Source organism: Gossypium raimondii, chromosome 7, assembly GCF_025698545.1.
Source record: "Gossypium raimondii isolate GPD5lz chromosome 7, ASM2569854v1, whole genome shotgun sequence".
NCBI classification, from domain to species: domain Eukaryota; kingdom Viridiplantae; phylum Streptophyta; class Magnoliopsida; order Malvales; family Malvaceae; genus Gossypium; species Gossypium raimondii.
In genome coordinates, this window is record NC_068571.1 from 37,491,012 (window position 1) to 37,510,143 (window position 19,132).

At 32.9% G+C, this 19,132-nt stretch overlaps 2 protein-coding genes and 1 non-coding gene across 7 annotated transcripts; 1 reads left to right on the forward strand and 2 right to left on the reverse strand.

Moving 5' to 3' along the window:
• The first annotated feature begins 498 nt into the window (after positions 1-498).
• LOC105762080 (uncharacterized) lies at positions 499-3,733 on the forward strand. Of its 3 annotated transcripts, XR_008197497.1 has the most exons (6): positions 499-912; positions 1,107-1,272; positions 2,823-2,984; positions 3,097-3,230; positions 3,469-3,535; positions 3,623-3,733. It is a non-coding gene; the product is annotated as an uncharacterized LOC105762080 (transcript). The 3 variants fall into 3 exon arrangements; XR_008197498.1 differs by having other exon boundaries at positions 3,466-3,733; XR_008197496.1 differs by having other exon boundaries at positions 501-912; positions 3,469-3,733.
• A 3,325-nt stretch (positions 3,734-7,058) lies between these two features.
• On the reverse strand, positions 7,059-12,615 carry LOC105793129 (E3 ubiquitin-protein ligase RHF2A). 2 transcript variants are annotated; one of them, XM_052633476.1, is made up of 8 exons: positions 12,381-12,615; positions 11,885-12,016; positions 11,752-11,798; positions 8,932-8,994; positions 8,735-8,843; positions 8,226-8,626; positions 7,995-8,102; positions 7,059-7,874 (listed from the first exon to the last, which is right to left on the reverse strand). In XM_052633476.1, exons 2-8 carry the CDS (start codon positions 12,011-12,013, stop codon positions 7,571-7,573), a joined length of 1,161 nt encoding a protein of 386 aa, XP_052489436.1. In that variant the 5' UTR covers positions 12,014-12,016; positions 12,381-12,615; the 3' UTR covers positions 7,059-7,570. The 2 variants fall into 2 exon arrangements, with proteins under 2 accessions (XP_052489436.1, XP_012477522.1); XM_012622068.2 differs by having other exon boundaries at positions 7,059-7,880; positions 12,381-12,614.
• Positions 12,616-15,864: 3,249 nt separating this feature from the next.
• On the reverse strand, positions 15,865-17,782 carry LOC105793117 (protein BUNDLE SHEATH DEFECTIVE 2, chloroplastic). 2 transcript variants are annotated; one of them, XM_052633107.1, is made up of 4 exons: positions 17,415-17,782; positions 17,262-17,298; positions 16,809-16,909; positions 15,865-16,114 (listed from the first exon to the last, which is right to left on the reverse strand). In XM_052633107.1, exons 1-4 carry the CDS (start codon positions 17,706-17,708, stop codon positions 16,109-16,111), a joined length of 438 nt encoding a protein of 145 aa, XP_052489067.1. In that variant the 5' UTR covers positions 17,709-17,782; the 3' UTR covers positions 15,865-16,108. The 2 variants fall into 2 exon arrangements, with proteins under 2 accessions (XP_052489067.1, XP_012477501.1); XM_012622047.2 differs by having other exon boundaries at positions 16,826-16,909; positions 17,415-17,781.
• Between the last annotated feature and the right edge of the window lie 1,350 nt (positions 17,783-19,132).

Consider the following 19,132-nt stretch of genomic DNA (forward strand, 5'->3'; position numbering starts at 1 on the left):
TGGATAGGACCAAATTATAACAAATAAAATGAAATACAAAACTAAAATCATTTCACATAGCATAATAGTTATATTTTAGTTAGAATAAATATCTCTAATAAAATGGAGATTAAATCGGAAAAGAATAATATAAAATCGTGATTAACATTTCAATCTTTAATAGAAATCGTGATTAACATTGGATAATTCTAACTTAATAATTAATTGCAACCATTTAATCATTTTTTTCTTATTAAAATATACGATATTTATTTTGAAAGTAATTGATTTTTTTTATAAAAATCCAATTTATAAAAAATAGTAATAAAAAATGTTTTATAAAATCACTTAACTAAAAAATTTTAGTAGACAAAATATAAGATTTTTAGCAGAGCAAAACGGCATCGTTTTGTTTAAAATAAAATAATTTTTTGTGGTTTTTATTAAAAACGCCGCAATAGATAAGCAATAGGGCATTTTTGTGAAAAACGCCGTGAAAAGTAATTAAAATCCCGCTCACTCCCAAAAATTAATTTTTGGTTACCCGCTCATTACTCCCTCTTCTTCTCATCTCAGTCGTGCGCCCTAAATCCCCAAAGAAAAGTTTGTTTGTCTTCAGCTGAAATCCCCCAAATTTCCCATTTCCAACAACACCAGTCAATACACCTACACCAATCACACTTTTTTTTCCTTTTCATTTCACTGCACTGAATTCACTCACCATAGCTACTCCTTTTCTCTCGATCTGTTAGGGGTTCTTTTAATTTTAGGCTTTCAATACAGTTTCCTTTTAATTTTACTGGTGATTTCTATGGTGACGGAAACCCTAGATGAGAAGAAATCGGAGGAAGAGGAGTTGAAAGATAAAGGAAACGAAGAGGGGAGTAAGGTTGTTCGCTGAAATAAAGAGATAAAAAAAAAAGGTTGAAGAAGGTGAAGAATCTCTGTTTCAGTTTCTTTTTCTGTCTTTGGTTTAAAAAAATCTTTTTTCTTCTTCTTCTTTTTTTGTCGTGTAAATACCCGTATTGCCATAAATCATGTTTGTTTGCAAATTTGTAATATGACTTTAGGGACTGTTAATGTTATGTAAATTCTTATCCAATACTTTTTCTTGGGTAATGTTTTAGGGTTTATTAAATTCCTGGGGCCTTACTATATGCTGCTTATTACAAAACGAAGACGGATTGGAGCACTTTTCAGACACAATGTATATGCAGTTTCGAAAAGTGAGATGATTCCCCTCCCAAATTCATCTGTTAACCCAAGCATTGCGGACTTTAGGAAAGAGAACAGGTCTTCTTCTATTCTGTTAAAGAACTTCGTCTACTGCTAGATTTGATTTCATTCTTCTAATATAGCATGCTGTGATTTTACTTATGTTTTATGCTTGAGACCAAGGCCTCCTATCTACCCGCTTTTCCTTGATTAGCAGGGGCAGAACAAGAGAGTAATTCTGGTTAGTTGCGTTTGCATGCTAGAATTCGTTCTAGTTATTTAGTGAAGCACTCCTTTTTTGTGATGTAATAATATGAAAACACCTTAATGTCTTCTAGTATAGCATGTTATAATCCGTGTGCTTAAGATCAAGACTCTTCTCTTCCTGCATTATCTTGATTAGCAGATGCCAAACATTACAGTGAACTTGGTTTAATTGCATGCTAGAATTCCTTCCAGTTATTTAGTTAAGCACTCCTTTCTTGCGATGTAATAATATGAAAATATAGTTTGAATTTTGATTGCCACCACAACCTTAATGTCTACAAGAACTGAATTTGAGTAAAGAGCTTAAAGCAGGAGGAGCAGGAAATGGGTTTATAGATAGGAGCAAAGTGAGGATTTTGCTATGTGATAATGATACCAAGAGCTGTGAGGAAGTTTTTTCACTTCTTTTGAAATGTTCTTATCAGGGTATACTGAGCTTTTATTAATATGTATACTTTTTTTCCTCATATCTTATTGAGTGTAGAATATGTTTATTTATTTATGCTAATTTTATTGTTGTTGTTCTTGTTCGTTATTGGGTATTTGCAGTCAAATTTTATGTTTTGTATCTGTTGAGTTTTTTTGTTAAATTATTTGTTTTTGTTTTGTTTTGTTTGAATTGTGTGATTTAAATGGCTGTTGAAGTGCAACTGATGGTACTAGTTGAATTTTCATTTAGGAATCTGAAGGTTAAAGTACAGTTGAAAATATGCTATTATAGTCTGGAAAAAAATAAATGATATGCAAAAGAAGTTGATTCTGTCAGCTATAAATGATTATTTGTGTGTATATATATTATTCTCTTCTATAAGTTCATTATGTTATTTTCTGATTATGCTACTTTTGCTTACTAAATCTAGTCTTTTGTTTCGACTTGCTTTGCTCTACGGGAGCTTAATTTGAGAAACTTGATAAAAAGGATATTTGGGGTATACGTTTAACATCCTTATCTGGTTGTCTTCTAGTTCCTTGCTCTCATGCTTTGCCTCGTAAATAAACAACGGTGGGCTGTGAGAATTTTTTGTAGAGTGTTGATAAGAAAAGAAAGAAGGATAAGAAATGAATTCACTTGCCAACAATCATCAGTTAATGAGAAGTTGGGAAGTGTTATGTGTGTTTGGTATAGGGCCATGTTATATCATAGAGCCTTACTTATAGATAATAAGAGTAGAAGTAGACTGAAATTCACATGGATGACATTTAGGTAGCTTCAATATTTTCGAGTAACCCAACTACTTGTCTTACTTCGATGATTGTATATTGCATTTAGGAGTGCATAATAGTTTTATGACACTTCTCATATGTTAATTTTGTGAAGTGATGTGTCAGCTTTATGATTCCGTGTTACTTTTTATTCACAGTGACTACAGTAAAGTCTGCTAGACAGGTCATTGATGCACTGAATGCTGAGGAACCTGACATTGATATAATACTTACTGAAGTCGACCTCCCAATGACAAAAGGAATGAAGTTGCTAAAGTATATTATGTGGAATAATGAACTACGGCGCATTCCTGTTATTAGTAAGTTTGTCTTGTACCTTTCTTCAGACGTCGAACTTTCATCATAGTGAATTTTCCTTCTGGTGTTCATGGTCTGATCATTTATTTACATTTCTTTCTTCTCTATGACAAGTGATGTCGGCCCAGGATGAGGTCTCTATTGTTGTTAAGTGCCTGAGGCTTGGTGCTGCTGACTATCTTGTCAAGCCTTTACGAACCAATGAATTGTTGAACTTGTGGACACACATGTGGAGAAGGCGACGTGAGGTTTGTTGCCCTTCTTTTTTCTTTCCTTTGTTCTTCTATAATAAAAATTAGATCCATGGCACTTAATAGTCATGAGATTAAAATTGAACATACTCATCTCAGACATGTCAATTCATACCCATATTTGACATGTCTTTATACTGACACCTAACACTCATACCTAAGTCCGACTAACATGGTTCTTTTCTTTTTCAAGTTCTAAATTGTTTAACAATAGGTTCTTTGTTTTCTTAAGCAGGGATGATGAAGATGATTCTGTTGCCAAGATGAAGGCAGCTGAGGAAGCCTTGGAAGCAAAAGAAAAAGTAACAAATAGCTTGTCTGCTACCTGTTTTATTTTTTTTTTATCATGTTTTATAATTTTGTGACAAATTGTTCTTGGTACTCTGCAGATATTTATGCAAAATTACCCTATGATTCTATTGTATTTATACTGCATGGTTGCACCATGTATTTCTTAACTAGTTTGATAAATTTTATGTGTGGTGTTTAATTTTTCGTTATTGTCTGTGTAACTTGCAGCAAAAACCTACATATTTGAGTTATCTTTCCATTGATTATTTTAGTTTTGATTCTAAATATTTATTTTTACATTAATATTTACGACAACTTGAGTTCTAATTTTAGATTTTAATTGTGTTATTAATTTATTATTTTAAATTTTAAAACTAAATTCATTAATTTTTATATTTATTTTAAAGTTTAAATTTTCATAGCAAATTTAATTTAAATAATATTTTTTATTTATCCTTAAAAAGTATATTTAAAGTTCAAATTTTAAAAATAAAACATAATATAATATTTATCATAAAAATAAATATTATTTGATTAAAATAATTTTTTTTAAAGATTATGTTTTTAGCGGTGTTTTTGCTAGAAGCGCCGCTAAAGAAGGGAAAAGCGCCGGTAAAGGTTTTAGCGGCGTTTGTGGTAAAAGCGCTGCTAAAGGTCATGGTCTTTAGCGGCGTTTGTGGGAAAAGCGCCGCTAAAGGTCATGGTCTTTAGCGATGTTTGTCGAAAAAGCGCCGCTAAAGGTCCTGGTCTTTAGCGGCATTTTTTAAAGAAAAAGCCACTAAAGTTAGCGACGCGTTCTTTAGCGGCGTTTTTTCTGGCGCTTCTCAAAGCGCCGCAAATACTTTTAGCGACGCTAAAAAGCGCCGCTAAAGGCCTAAAAAAGCGCCGCTAAAAACCTATTTTGGTGTAGTGTTTGTAAGTATTAAAAAAAATTCATTTCTTAGAATTCAAATTTAAAAATTAATTTCTCAAATTTACCTTATATTCAAAAACACTTTTAATTTGTTATATCAAAATCTTTTATCAAATAAAGTTTAGTTTAACATTTAGTTTCTGGAATAGTGATCTGATAAGTTTAACTATCCATATTTTAGCTCAAAACAATCTTGAAGGTCCCCGTGATAAGGTCAAAGGTCCTGTTGTTTAAACTTGCTGCATTTTCTGGTGAGTTCCTTTTTGCTTCCATATGTGTGTAATGCTTTTGTTTATACCTTGTGTGAGGTAAGTATTCATACTCTGAAGGGATGAAATGTCTGTACATGAAAGGTGGTCATTCGGAGTTGTGAGTCTAGTGCTGGTAGGTCGGTATTAAAGAGTAAGAACTAAAGGTGATCATGGGTCGGGCCGGGTCAGGTTTGGATTGGATTGGGCCCAAGTAAAAAATTTAGGCCCATTTTCTAGGCACGGGCTCGGCCCAAAAAATGGGCCTAAAAATTTTTCCTAACACGGCCTAGATAAAAATACTAAAACCCAGGCCTGACCCATCTCGCCCATATTAAAATTTTTTATATTATATTATATTATATTTACATAATTTTTAAATATATAATACATCAAAAATACTAAAAACATTAAAATAAATATTTCCGAACAAACTGAAATTAAATTTTAAAAAATATGTATACTTAAATAATATTAAAATAGATGCAACTTAACAAGAAAATTTCTCTAAAATAAAAAAAATTAACAATAAAACAAGTTTTATACAATATCCAAAAAATAACAACATAATAGTGAAATGGTAGCAAAATAGGAAAAAAGAAGAAAATATCATTAATATAATAATAATAATAATAATAATAATAAAATAGCAGATTTTTTTGTCATTTAGTGAATTTGGGCTGCACCGGGCTCGGGCCAAAAATATCTTACCAGAGGCCCGACCCGTTTTTAAAGCGGGCCTTATTTTTTTGCCTAAGCCCATTTTTGAGCCTATATTTTTGGCCAAACCCTCCCATTTTTCGGGCAGGCCTTCAGGTCGGGCCGAGTGGCCTATCTTATGAGCAAGTCTAATAAGAACCCTCCTTCGTGCTTAAGCCACTACCCACTCTTCTGACAAGAATGATATGGCCTAAAAAAAATGGAAATAAACTCATGGCGATGCCTTCAATGGAATAAGTATTGAACTAACAGATCGCGATACATGAAAATGGTCATGTAGCCTCTAGTAGGGCAAGAGTCTGTTGCAAACCAAATTGACAAAACATGACAAAGGAATATGAATGAAGTAAATGAAATTACTACGAAAAAGGACCTGGGTACATAGCTAACATGAAGAGGGTGGTCTGTAAGGTCAAATGGGCGCAATGTATACGCTAAAGGAATAGTAAATTGGCATATAATATATCTATGATTGGTACTCGTCAACTGGCGAACTCTGTGACTGTGTTTGAGTTCAAAGAAATTGCTTGAATTGTTAATGACTATTGGAATGTTTTCTTTTGAAACTCATTATGTTCTTTTGAACTTACCTAGTTACCTTTCCTTCTCAAGCTTGTTACCGAAGTAAAGGAAGTGCTTGGACTACGCCAGAGGACGATTGTTATCATGAGATTTCTAATGTTTTATATTATGCATGACATGAGGTGATTTCAAGGTGTTTAATTTTGAAGAATGAAGTTATATTCAAACGTATGATTACGAAACTGAAGTTTAATGAAAATATATTCAAGTATTTATTATTTTAAAGTGTACTATTTTATTTAGTCTTGAACGGCAAATGATTTAATTTTTTTTGCACCAAAAATATTCTAAAATTAAGGATTTTAACATAGTGATACGTCATTCTTGGATCCTCCTTAATAATCGGGTTTGAAAGTTACATGAATAATAATGATTCTCTACAAAGAAAATACGAAGATGAATAGTAAAAATTTTATGCAAAGAAAAGACCAAGATGAATAGTAAGGATTATCTACAAATATTCTCTCAAAAAATATACAATACGAAGATACATAATAAAATTTCCTGCAAAAGTTGTGTTATGATAATAATCAGAAAAATAGCAATTTTATAGGCAAAAGAAAATATTTGTAATAATGTAAAGGATCAAATTCCAATAAAAACATTGTAAAAAGTAAAAGTCCCTATAAAAGACAATAAAAGATCAGAGATTCTCTTGAACGCCCAAAATTTTCAAAAATTCAAGTTTTTTCCTAGAAATTTAAATTTTCAAAATATTAAATTTTAAATTTAAATAAAATATTACCTCCATCCATCCTTTAATTTTTTACTTACATCCACCCTTAGATCTTTGAGACTCATTTGGGAGCAAAAATACAAAACCAAGGCTGAATTTGTTTTTTTTTTTTAATATTTCATCTTTTACTTCCATTTTAAAAATTAATTTTCTAGTTGTTGATTTTTTTAAAATGAAAACAATTTTTTTTTTGTTTTGTTTTAAAATTTTAAACCCTTTGTACGGAGCCTAATTTTCCAAAAGAAAAAAACGAACGCCCATGTATTAGGCAAATAAAAAATTTCAAATTAACGTACCGGTTTATATATGCATAAGTTTATAGAGTAGGAATGATGTTGAAAATAATCAGAATGCACCATTTATTTAACAGAATACCTAAAATTCGTGTGTGCTTGTTAAAATTACGATCCTCATGAGGTTCCTCACATCTTCAACACTTGGGTGCCTAGCTAATATACAGGGCTTCAAATCATAAATAAAGTTAAAGACATAAGCTGATTTACATACTCTCCTCCACTTTTGAATATATGAACTTTTCTGCTTTTTCAGTATCTTTTCTTCTCAATCACCCAACTGCTTGCTTCAGATGTCTAACTCCAAGGATATTGAAAATGGCTTCAGAAGGGGCAAAACATCCAACACAAACGTATCTGGAAACACTCCATTTGACCCCACATTAGACATTCATGAATTACATCTACTACAGTTGCCAGGTTACTGAGTACATCCAACATCGAAGTAAACATATCTACAACACGAATGTAGATAATGGAACCATGCAAGAAATTCTCAACCTCTTGGTTTACCTTCGACACAAAACCACTTTCACTTGATGCATAGCCGGTACTTACTTGGAAGCAGAACTTGCAGCACATGAAGCTTGGGCACTGGTCTCAGTCAAAGGAGTTTCTACACCAGCATCTACAATCTGGTGGTTATTTGATTCTGGATTAGACCCATCTTCCAAAATGCTTGATACAGTAGGACTGGCAATATTATCTCTGGTTTCTACAGGCTCTATCGTGCGCAAGACTGTTGCATTGCTGCCATCATTAACCTCTCCCCTAATTTCAAAACCCAGACCTGCCATGGAAGTGTTGCGAGAGAAAAATCTCTCCTTCCAACCCCTTGTACTCTTTGAAATTGACTCTCTGTACCTTAAAATGATCCATATTTCAAAAGACAAGTGCAAGTCTATAATAAATTATGTAAAATTAAAACATCAAAATATCACCCATGTTAAAACCTCAAATATTTCCTACGGCCAGTACCTCATTGAAACAGCATTAAACCGTGATTTCAATGATTCTGAAAATGACTGGAAATCCGAAGGTCCAGCTCGATCTTGACTATTAGGAGAAGACTGATTAGGAGACCTCCTGCAACAAAAGAATATGGTACTGTGATTGACATGACGGTAGGTTGAAAATTGTGTTGTTTACCTAAGAGAACTACCTAATAACAGATATATAAGGATAATCAAGGTAGAAAAAAGTAATTACCTATTGTTAACGGGAACGGAATTCCCTTGACCATTGACAAAAATTACATTGGAGCGAGATGCAGAGGCAGACTGCTGATCAGCTTGGGCAGAAGTTTCAGGAGTAATTGATACCAAAGATTCTTCCCCCACAGTTCTTGAAGGCGAGGATGGAGTGCCAACAGTGATTGTAGGGGCTGGTTGAACTTCTCCTTGAGTTGCAACTAGTGAAGATATAGGACCAGTAGAAGGTGCATTTGGATGTGTTGAAAATACCAAGAATTGTGGACGACCTTGAATTGATGACCTATTCCTCATACCTTCCCTCCTTGCAATGTGACGTGCTCGCCCCATTGCAGCAGCAGCAGCCAAGTGCTGGATTATGCGCTCATCAAGTTCAGAATCATTTGTCCCCATTGGCAACTGCATAGAATGCAAGTGTACGAGTAAGGTTATTTCTTTAGAAATTGGGCTTAACAGTCAATTTAATGAGAATGCTAGACGTCTAACTAGCAGAGGACAAATACAAACATGCTGCAGTTCAAAATCCCCCAGCGTTGGATGATGAAATATGGCTGCATTTCTAGAAGGATTAAACCTAAAACTCCTTTCACGTTCAACAGCCTCAAGCAACTCCTGGCTGCCAAAGCAAGAGAAATGATTAGAATGTAGTATAAATGGGGAAGAAGAATCTGGATCCAGTAATAAAACATAGATAAACTACCAACCTGGTTGGATCTTTCAGGCTGATTGGCTGCCAGCACATTGGGCACTGAGAACTCCTCTGACACCTACAAGATTAAAATAGAAAAAATAAGAAATAAGATAATAATACTTTCTTGCTCTTTCCATCTTTTAGCAAGTAGCATGAACTCCAATCATATCTCATATATGATACGAACATCAATAGAACATTCAACAAATAAATTCACATCAGATTCTTTTATCACATGGAATGATTGGAGCTGAAGAGGGTCACATAGTTCTTGCAGTGGTAATTCTAAAACTACACCGTGGGAAAATAGATATTTCTCCTACATTACCCATGATATGCAGCAGTATCAACGTAATTTCATAGTCATTCTGTCTGACTGCTACATAAAGAACATAAGCCAAATGCAGGAAGACCTAGGATGTAGAAGCTCATGAGTGGTTCCACTGATTTGGATTCCTATATATCCAGTCATGTGGTACTTCTTGTAATATATATGTAAGAACTATACTATAAGAATTATAGCTCCGAGATTATGGCAATATGGAAGAAGCTAGCAATTTAACCTGGAGATCACGTGTTCATACATCAGAAACATATCCTCCCTAATACTCTCTTACATTCCAGAATTCTGTACTTCTGTAAGTATCAATCAGAACATAGACTTCTTAAAAGATATTATACAAACACAACATAACCCCAACAATAACACCCCACTCCGTTCAACCTACATAACTCTTATAAATGCCTAAGTTGCTATTTACTTCACATATTTTATAGAATTTTCTAAAATCTCATGTAGAAATCCATGCTGATATCAAGCATCGCATAAACATAGCAGACATAAAGCAATTTGTCATGCATATTCTCACATCATAATTCATGTAAGTCTAGACAAAAGAAAATTGCAATGATCTTAGTAATAACGAAGTGTATAAGAATGCACCAGTTTGCATAGTAAATATAACGACATAAATGAAGCACAACATTAGCCAGGAAATATGGAGGCAGAAGGAGTAAAGGAATCTTGAGCTACTAGCACTGGACCAGCCATTATATCCACCCTTTAGGGGGTAGAACCTGCAGACCCTATCTTGAACTCCAACCAAAAACCTAGGGGTTATCATTTCCATAGGGGGAGAAAAGAAAAAGGGCTATCCAGAAGTACATAAAGACTAGAAAAATGAAGAGGCAAGTGAAACTAGGTGAAACTTAGAGCCACATAAAATAACAAACAAAAGACAACATGGTGATCTATCAACATCAGTGTTCCTCATTAAAGTTGCACAACTAATGAGATTCAAACCAAAGATATAACAAGGTTATGAAGAAAAACAAATGTCCTGAATTACTACAAAAAAGCAATAACTCAAATAAAAAAAGTAAAATGAGGAAAAGATGAGAGGAAATTGGCAGCAGTAATTAGAATTAAATGGTGCGTAAATGAATAATTTTGCACCAAGCCACCACTTCATCATCAAAGAAATATGCATAGATGCCAAATGCAAAGCGTTTTATAATATCTGCCATCTAACCAAAATACTTGCTGTACTCCAGCCTTATATCACCACACATATGTGGTAATCTCAAGCCTCAAAGGCCAATCTCCGACACACAAAAAACTTTAAGCATATGTGGTAACCTTAGATTTGAACACTTCACTCTTTGGCTTTTTTGGAGAGAAATAAATAGACCCTGCTTTTGAAGGAGAAAAGATAACCATATAAAGCTCCTGCTTTCATGGTTCTCATCCCTTTTGAACACAAGCTTCCATGGTCTAAATAAATAGTCCATCTCTTTTAATATTAACAATAGATGGTCCATTCATATATTATGAAGGTACATGATGTTATTGGTTTATTCTACCTCTATCTTTATAATCTAGCATTCCACATGCATTGTTGTCCCCTTGGTCCCCAACTGCATAGCAAAGTTTTCATTCTTTTAACTCGTCCAAAAAAAAAAAGGTATTTTCAAATTGAAACATTTTTGGAACATAAATGATATAATGACAATTACGGATTTACCAATTCATTGTTCCTAAGAATGACAAATAATAAGACAAAATCCAAACCTTTCCTAATTAAGGAGAAAAATGTGAAGTGATAATACTGATAAATTTCACAAAGTGTGGCCCAATAATGTCTAATTTACAGCTTTAATTTGTTAATCTGTTTCCTAGAATCCTCACTTTCAGATTCCTCAACCAGTCTCTAACATCAACATAAGTATCCAAAGAACAACAACTTCCTTTCCTAATAGAAAGTATTTATCTCCAAGAAACTTTCTTTTAGAATTTAAAAGATTTGGGAATGTTTGATAGCTAATTTTTTATTCCATGGACAAACAAAAGTACACATCAGGCCTCATCCATAATTTGCAATGCTCCCTTATCACAAACATGATGTTATACCAACAATATTGATGGAGGTTTTACCTCTTTTCTGGTGATACAAAAATGAAATGAATAATGTCCCTTCCATGCTATAAAGTTTATAGTGATGCTGTAGTACTGCTTCAGATCTGACGGCTCGCTAGAGTAGAATGCAGCTTGATTCCACTTAAGCATCATAAGTACATATCTATATTATTCTGTTATAATTTGTGAATCTCCCTATTTTAAGAATAAGGAAGAGAAGCCAAAAGTTCTAAACAATAAGAGAAGAACAGAAGCTACATTAATCCCCACTGACAAAGGACTGGTTTTATGAGTCTAATCAATTAGAGAATTTTCCTAGCCCTGACTGATTTATAAAAGTATAGTCAAGTTCAAGTTCGCTTGAAAGTAGACCAGCAAGGCATCTACGATGACTCTTATAAAATGGATATAGATTACCATTCAAGAATGCACTGAAGATGAAACTCGTGCTTGCAGCAGGTCACCTGCAAGGGATGCAACGAATAAGTATCAAAGAAATGTCCATTCACATATCAAACAAATAGGAATAAAAAATTTAAGACATACATACCGTGGATGGATCACTTTCACAGAATGCTTCAAGGCATATACTGCAGGCATCATCACAAGCATCCTGAATTCCCCCTTCCACAAAAGCTGCAGCTGAGGTTATATGCGCCTCAGACTTGGAATCTTCCATCTCCTGCAAGGCCAAACACCAAAGTTTCCCTTTTTTTATAATGAACATAAGTCTTAGGTACAAAATGGAGCCAACAGTGACCAGAAGAGAAATTAGCATCTTGATAAAGACTAAACCATGGAAACATATATAGTCAACACTGATACAAGACACTGATACTACACCGATGAGATGCATAAATCAGTTCACTTAGACAAAAGATCAACAAAAGTTAAGCCCTAAAAATATATAATATTTTGAATTTAAAAAAAAAATACAAGAGCAGAATCTCCAAAATCCACAATAAATATTAACCAACTAGTAAAACTCTGACCAACCAAACTCCCCCAGAAAACAAAATCAAAGAAACACATATCATTTACTTTACCTCCACTTGAGGGTTGAGAGTTTATAAGTAAAGAAAACCTGCTAATTATCAACCAATATCTTGATCAACAAAACAAAGAAGCCTTTTAGAAGAAAACCCTAGACTTTAAGGTGTTTTTTTTTTTTTTTTTGAATTTGGGATTGTTTTGGTTTTTGGATGGTAACAGAGCGGGGTGGTAAAGAAAGAGATGGAGTTGGGCACAAGGTAAAGGTGAAGGTAAAGGTAAAGGTAAAGGTAAAGAGATGATCGTATTTTGTTGTTTTCCATTATTTTTTATATTTTTATGCCACAATTCCTACTTATTTTTTCTCCTTTAATATTGTCGTGTTCATAACATATTAACATCTATATTTTTGACACGTGGAAATTATACTATAATATCTTTGACTTATTTCTGATTTTGCCCATAGCTATTCTTGTGACGCATGGCATGTATATTGTTACGACTTCAAGAATTTTATAAATTGCATTATTATGAAAGTAATTTTAAATGTAATCAAATTAATTTTTGCACACAATTTTGGGATTCATTTGGTTATAAAAGTTAAATCTACTCTACTATCACAGTAATAGTCTCAAAATTTCTCTCCCAAAACCAAAATAATTAACTCCACATAAAATGCCAAATAAAAGAGTCTCCCAAAAGCACACTCATTGTGTAAATAGAGCAGGCTCCAAATAACTTTATCTCAAAATATGAAAGGCCAGCTTCAAATATTTTAAATCACAAGATAGAGTTCATGCAATTTTGAACTCTTTCGTTTTCTTTAAAATTACCGTCAACCAATAAGGTTTACTCCACCTTATATCTAGTTCCTTTTATGTATAAAATGTCCTACATTTACTGCCTAATTAAGACATTAATTACGTACACAAATCAAAGACAGTCAACCACAAATATAATGTTGCGGTTTCAGGGTGATGAGAAATTGGTTTAATTTTTTTACACTTGGGTTAAATAATATGTCTTATCCCATAATACAAATATTCTCAAGCTTTAAATTCTGCCTTTCTTCGGGAATTGGATGTAATTGAATATTGATGGTGCAATAAAGGAGGATTCAGGGTTAGCTACGATTGGGGGTGTCATGCGAGACAAGAACGGGAGATGGATCCTTGGCTACAATCAATTTTTGGGGAGTTGTTCTATCTTGGACGTTGAATTATGGGGTATTCTGAATGGTTTGGTGATTGCACTTGATCGGGGATTTGACAGTTTGATTTTTCTTTCAAACAATTTGGAGGCGGTACAAGCTATACAAGGCAGTTATTCAAGGGTGTTGAATTCCGCTTTGGTTAGAAGAATTCAACAATTATTGGCTAAACCAATGCAATGGTCAATCCATCACGTATCTAGAGAAGACAACAAAGAGATAGATGAACTTACAAGAATGACTACTGATAAAAAAAAGGAGGCCTGCAATTATTTGGAATGCACCCAATACGGGCTTGGCCATAATCTAAAGTAGGTTTATTGTAATGGTTTTTTTTAAAAGGTAAATTTTTAATTCATTCAATGAATGGAACCATACAATTCAAAGGAAAAAAATAACAAACACTCATTGTAGATGGTGAAGGACAAGCTCTATCAACAGAACAAAGGTTTTAGCCTCTACATCAATAGTACATCATTACATGTTGATAATTGGCTTTGCCACAACTCATGCATGATATAGTTGGAGTGATTCCAAGCACTTAATACGATAAGGAAATTAGCCTCGGATGATCCAAAGCATCAATCAAAAATCAACAAAAGAATCGAGCATTCACCAAACTAGAGAAGTTGACAACAAAAACATCCCTAAAACCACTTTTAAAACTAAAAAATGTGCTACAAAGGTAGGCAAAAACTTTTAAAATTGAAAACTCATTAAACAATAGAAAAACAAACAAAAAAAATATAAAACTTAAAACAATACAAGTCCCAATCGACTCATGAAATCATTTATTATTCTGAAATACTCTTAAAATAGAAACAGATTAAGAAGTTGACGAAGAGCCACCCATTTTCCAAGAAAAAGCTACTGGTTGCCAGTGGAGTTTTAGTTTGTCCATCACAACTTATGAAGACAACAAAGATACACACAAAATAGATCTGCAAACTAAAAAGAGAGAAACATGTGAAGTGAATGAGAAGAATAAAAAAAAGATTGATGGGAGGGAGAAAAAGGTGAGTGATAGCCAGCCCGGAGGTTGGCACCGCTGAGCAAAACAAAATATAAAGAGCATATGGCTTAGAAATTTTTTTATTGTAATGTTTTTTTGTTCACCAAAAATAAATAAATAAATAATGAGTTGAACAAGGAACTTCAATATTTAAAATTTTTAATAAAAATGATGAATTTGACAAACAATAAAAAAAATGAAAATTAAATAAAGTGTAAAAAATTATTAAATTTTTTTAATATAATTTGAGTTACAATAAATTATTTCTGCCTATTCATTGTGAATAAGATAATTTCATGATTTATATTTGATTTTCTCTTTGATTGTCTTTCTAAATAATTTCAACAAGATCCTATTATCGTATTACTTGGCAAGAACATGAAACTTTTTCAATTGCCAAAAATCACCTTGAAATCTAATAATCAAATTAGATAGTAGATCTGGATATCATTTGCATAAATTTCGACGTCATTTAGTCATGGAAAAGGAATCATATTTGATTTAGTCATCACGAATTTAAACTTTTTATATATTTTTTTCAAGAAAAAAATTCTGTCGAAATTTTAAAAAAAACCACAAATAACATTAATATTTTCAAAATTCATAACTGATTTAAATGCATGCTTCCACATCTTTTCAATTATTTATTAGTATTTCCAAAATCATAAATCCGAATACTTTTAAATTTGAAAATAAAATATCTCTATAGAACTGATTTGGGAAATTTAATTTCTCTTACCAAAACTCGTTCAGTTTTGCAGCTATAAATTATTTCTTTTTCCGATGAAAGATAGAAGAAAAACAATGAAGTCAATTGCCCTTTGCCTTGTTCTTTTACTAGCTTTCCTCTCCCCTTCTCTTTCCCAAGGTACTACTAAAACATAATAAACACCCGAATTCAATTAATTCATATTATCACCTTTAAAATTTTATTCTAATGTCCAAATGTGTTAATGTTTGTAGGTACCCAATTTTGCCCGATTGAGCTAACGATGGATGGGTCACCATGTGGGGAAAATGGGAAGTATGATTGTGTTGAAGTGATGATTGCCAGGTATGGGGCTTCAGCAATGCCCAATACCTGTTCTTGTTCTACTTTGCCAGATATGCAACGTACCTGCAATTGCCTTATTGTTTGTCAAAACTCAAAACTACTAGATTAGTGCTTCTACTCTTACTCTTAAGCTTTCACCAACTTTGCTTAATTTCTAATCATGGTTATAGTTTATATGCATTTTCTCTCAAATTATCATCTCAAATAATACTTGTATATGATATGACTCCACATCAAAGCCATCTAACTTATTGAAACAAAAGATAATCACAATAGAAATTTACAACTTTTGTTAATAAAATCCAGAGTTAGATATATAGAACCGCGTGCTTAGTTGATAGAGGACACAAAATAAAAAGGAAAAAGTGATTGGGATGAATGAATTAAAAGCACTGGTAATTGGTAAATTAGCCTTAGGGAAGCAAAAATATATTGTGATCATTGGAAGTAGAACCCACAGCTTATAAACGTTTTGAATATCCAGAACCTCCGCATTTCTTGCAAAGTATCAATCCTACAACAATACCAGCAATGGGGTTAACAAATAAGAGCAAGGAGGCTCAGTCCAACAGATTGAAACATTATTTCAACAATGAATGATTAAACAGGATGTCACACAAGAAATGGGCCTATACTAGGAGTTGGATTGCATTTTGCCCCACTACTCAATAAATGGGCAAACTAGTCCCTGTACATTAGATTAATGAGCAAATTGGTCATTTCTGTTAAAAATTTCATCCATTTGTATTGTTAAAAATTGATTCATGTACGTCAACAAAAGAAATGAATGATTTTTTAATAGAAGGACCGGTTCGCTCTTTGATTTAACGTACAGAGACTAATTTGTCTATTTTTTAGTAGAGGGGGTAAAATACATTCTGAATCCTAGTATAACTGCCTCCATGGTACTTTTATCCACAATAACTCATATACACAATAACTTCCAAGTTAATGCACATTCTGGTGATGTAAAGTCTATTGAGAAACAGCCACTGTAATGGTAGCAAAAATAAGGTCTAGGTCATGTATCAAGTAAAATTAAACAATCAATAAAGCATCCTTCGGTTTTTTTGGTGCAAAGGAGATCATAGGTAGAGGGTAGGAGAAAGTGTTCCAATGCTGGGATTGGAGTGCCAGACCTGCTAGGATGTCACCTTTTAAGGATAGGTTGGGTACGAGAACCAATTGAGCTAAGCCTGAGTTCTGACCTTTAAGTAAATCTTACCTGCACCTTTACACACCCGACAATCGATCAAGCCTGTTTCTTGCTTCATCTTACCATCTTCGCAAAAGACACATTTTGTACCTCCTGCATCCATCACAATAACACATACATTAATCAACACCCTGCATTTCCTCAACAAATCACATGTTTTTTCACAAGAAGATGCAAGGGTTCTATGGAGGAAGCCAGGAAGGAACTTGATTTAATCATTGCCAAATAAGAACCAAAACTTAAAAGAAACAAATTATAGTTTCTTCTAAACTATTCTTTAAACACAAGGATTCAATTTAGTAAAGTTCTTGACACCACCAAAGATTATGATTTGCCAATTCTAATTGGAACACAGGCTATTTTAAGCTATGCTACTTTGCTTCATTATCATCATTCCAAAAACAATGGAAAAGAAAAAAGTAACCAAAAAGTGAAAAAAAAATACCATTTCCAGCACAACGATCACATGGGACGGGATCACCCTGAAAAACCCACCAAGAGAAAGTGGAAAAAGATAATTTTTAATCCATCAAATTCCAACATATATAAGTACCAAATTTGTTTTTTAAATGAAGGGTATTTGATAGAAGGGAAATACCTTGAGGCCAAGAAAGAGAGAGAGTGCAATGGCAGCCAAAACACTGATAGTGGCAAGAAAATTTTGGGTATCTAAGGGCTTATCAAAACCGGTGAGCAACAAAACAGGGTGGAGAATGAGCCTTGTGGGGTGATATAGAAGCTTCCTACGTTTAGAATTGTTGGTACGGGACAGTGTGGAAATATCTTGCTTTGTTAGGGATAGTTGAGGGAGGAAATGATTAGTTGAAGAGGAGGAAGAAGAAGAAAAAGGAGAGGATAGAGGATTGAGGGATGAAAAACATAGCGTGGCCATGGATAGCAAATACAAGGATCTTGTGGAGCTGAGTTCGGTACTTTGATTCCTTCATTTGCCTTTTTTTTTTTCCTGGCCTGACAGATTTGCCCTTTTATGTTGGTGAAGTTAAACAATTCATAAATCATAAATGCAAAAATATTTTTTAATCGTTTTTTAAATATCAAGTTTGTTATCCATAAAATGTAAGAATTTTTATTTTATATCATTTTCATGTTTCTATCATAGAACGATAGTATTAAACATGGTTTCATTATTAAAACAAAATTTTGTTTCTATTTCTCAAATGTGCTTTTCAATTTTAAAAATAGAAAATAAATATTATTCTTAAAAATAAAAATATAAAAATACTTTTGTTGTTTTATAAATTTCACTTTTGTTTCCAAAACTATTTTAAAATTTTAAACATGTTTTGTTTAGAAATAACCTCTGTTTTCTGAAACTAAATGGAGTATTAATTTTCATAGACCTTAAAATTGTTATTAGTATATTAAATAAATTAAACTCAGACTGTGTTCAAGAACAAAGTTGTTTAGGAATTTTTATAAAGTATTTAAAACTTGTTTAACATTCATTTATTGTTGGATTACAATACAATTATTATGAACCTCAAGTTTGGGTGTTTATCGTTCTCTAGGATAACTTGGTTGACTCATAACAATGAGTTGTCTCTCCTTCTAGGAGCTTCTTTACTGCCTTGTGCCGACATCAAGCATTGCTTCACCAAAGTTTGTCACAGTTTCTTTCATGTGTTTACCCCTATCTTTCCATTTTTATCCACTCCCTTGTCTCAATATTTTGTTTCCTTAGCTATTTTCTCTTTCCTTGCATTTAATGAAGTCTCTCCTTTTCTTTTCATCATTGGTTCTTTAACAGGTTTTTGTTGTGAATTTAAGGGGTATTACTAATCAAAATTTTGTAGACATAAAGAATGCAATAATGTACAAATTTTGTTATTTAAAGAAATCAAATTGTACATTGTATATTTCACTTTAAAGTTATGTTGTAAGTTTAGGTCAATTAAACTTGTTAGAGAACTTCAAGTTTCATTTTCTTCCATCTTTCATTAACATAGTGGTAAATTTTTCATTAAAAAAAGAAAAAGGAGGTTTTTAAAAACTCTTAATCTGGGATTAATTGCAACATAAACACTTTGGTGTTTTTCGTTTTTTATAGGGCTTCCGCTATTTGAAATTTCCTCATTAATCCCTATCATTTGGAATCAATTCATAATTCACAAATTTTTATGTTACTATCATTTTTAGTAATCACAGGACACCTAATTGGAATTAATCCACAAACCTTAAAAAATCTCCCTCCTTTCATCGCCACTGGTAAAAAAGGGGCGGCAATTCCCTTCTTATTATTTGGAAATGAAAAGCTTCCATTATTTTGGTAACTTAAAATATGTATTTTTCAAAAAT

Bases quoted from the DNA above. Each gene is read 5' to 3' on its own strand.
- LOC105793129 (XM_012622068.2), bottom strand. From the start codon at position 12,013: ATGGAAGATTCCAAGTCTGAGGCGCATATAACCTCAGCTGCAGCTTTT. The intron at 8,844-8,931 runs GTTGGTAGTTTA...TTGCTTTGGCAG, and splicing joins AGCCTGAAAGATCCAACCAG to CCAGGAGTTGCTTGAGGCTG. The intron at 8,627-8,734 runs GTTTGTATTTGT...CATTCTATGCAG, and splicing joins GGGATTTTGAACTGCAGCAT to TTGCCAATGGGGACAAATGA.
- LOC105793117 (XM_012622047.2), bottom strand. From the start codon at position 17,708: ATGGCCACGCTATGTTTTTCATCCCTCAATCCTCTATCCTCTCCTTTT. The intron at 16,910-17,261 runs GTATTTTTTTTT...TGATGGATGCAG, and splicing joins TGATCGTTGTGCTGGAAATG to GAGGTACAAAATGTGTCTTT. The intron at 16,115-16,825 runs GTAAGATTTACT...GTATTGTTGTAG, and splicing joins TCGGGTGTGTAAAGGTGCAG to GATTGATACTTTGCAAGAAA.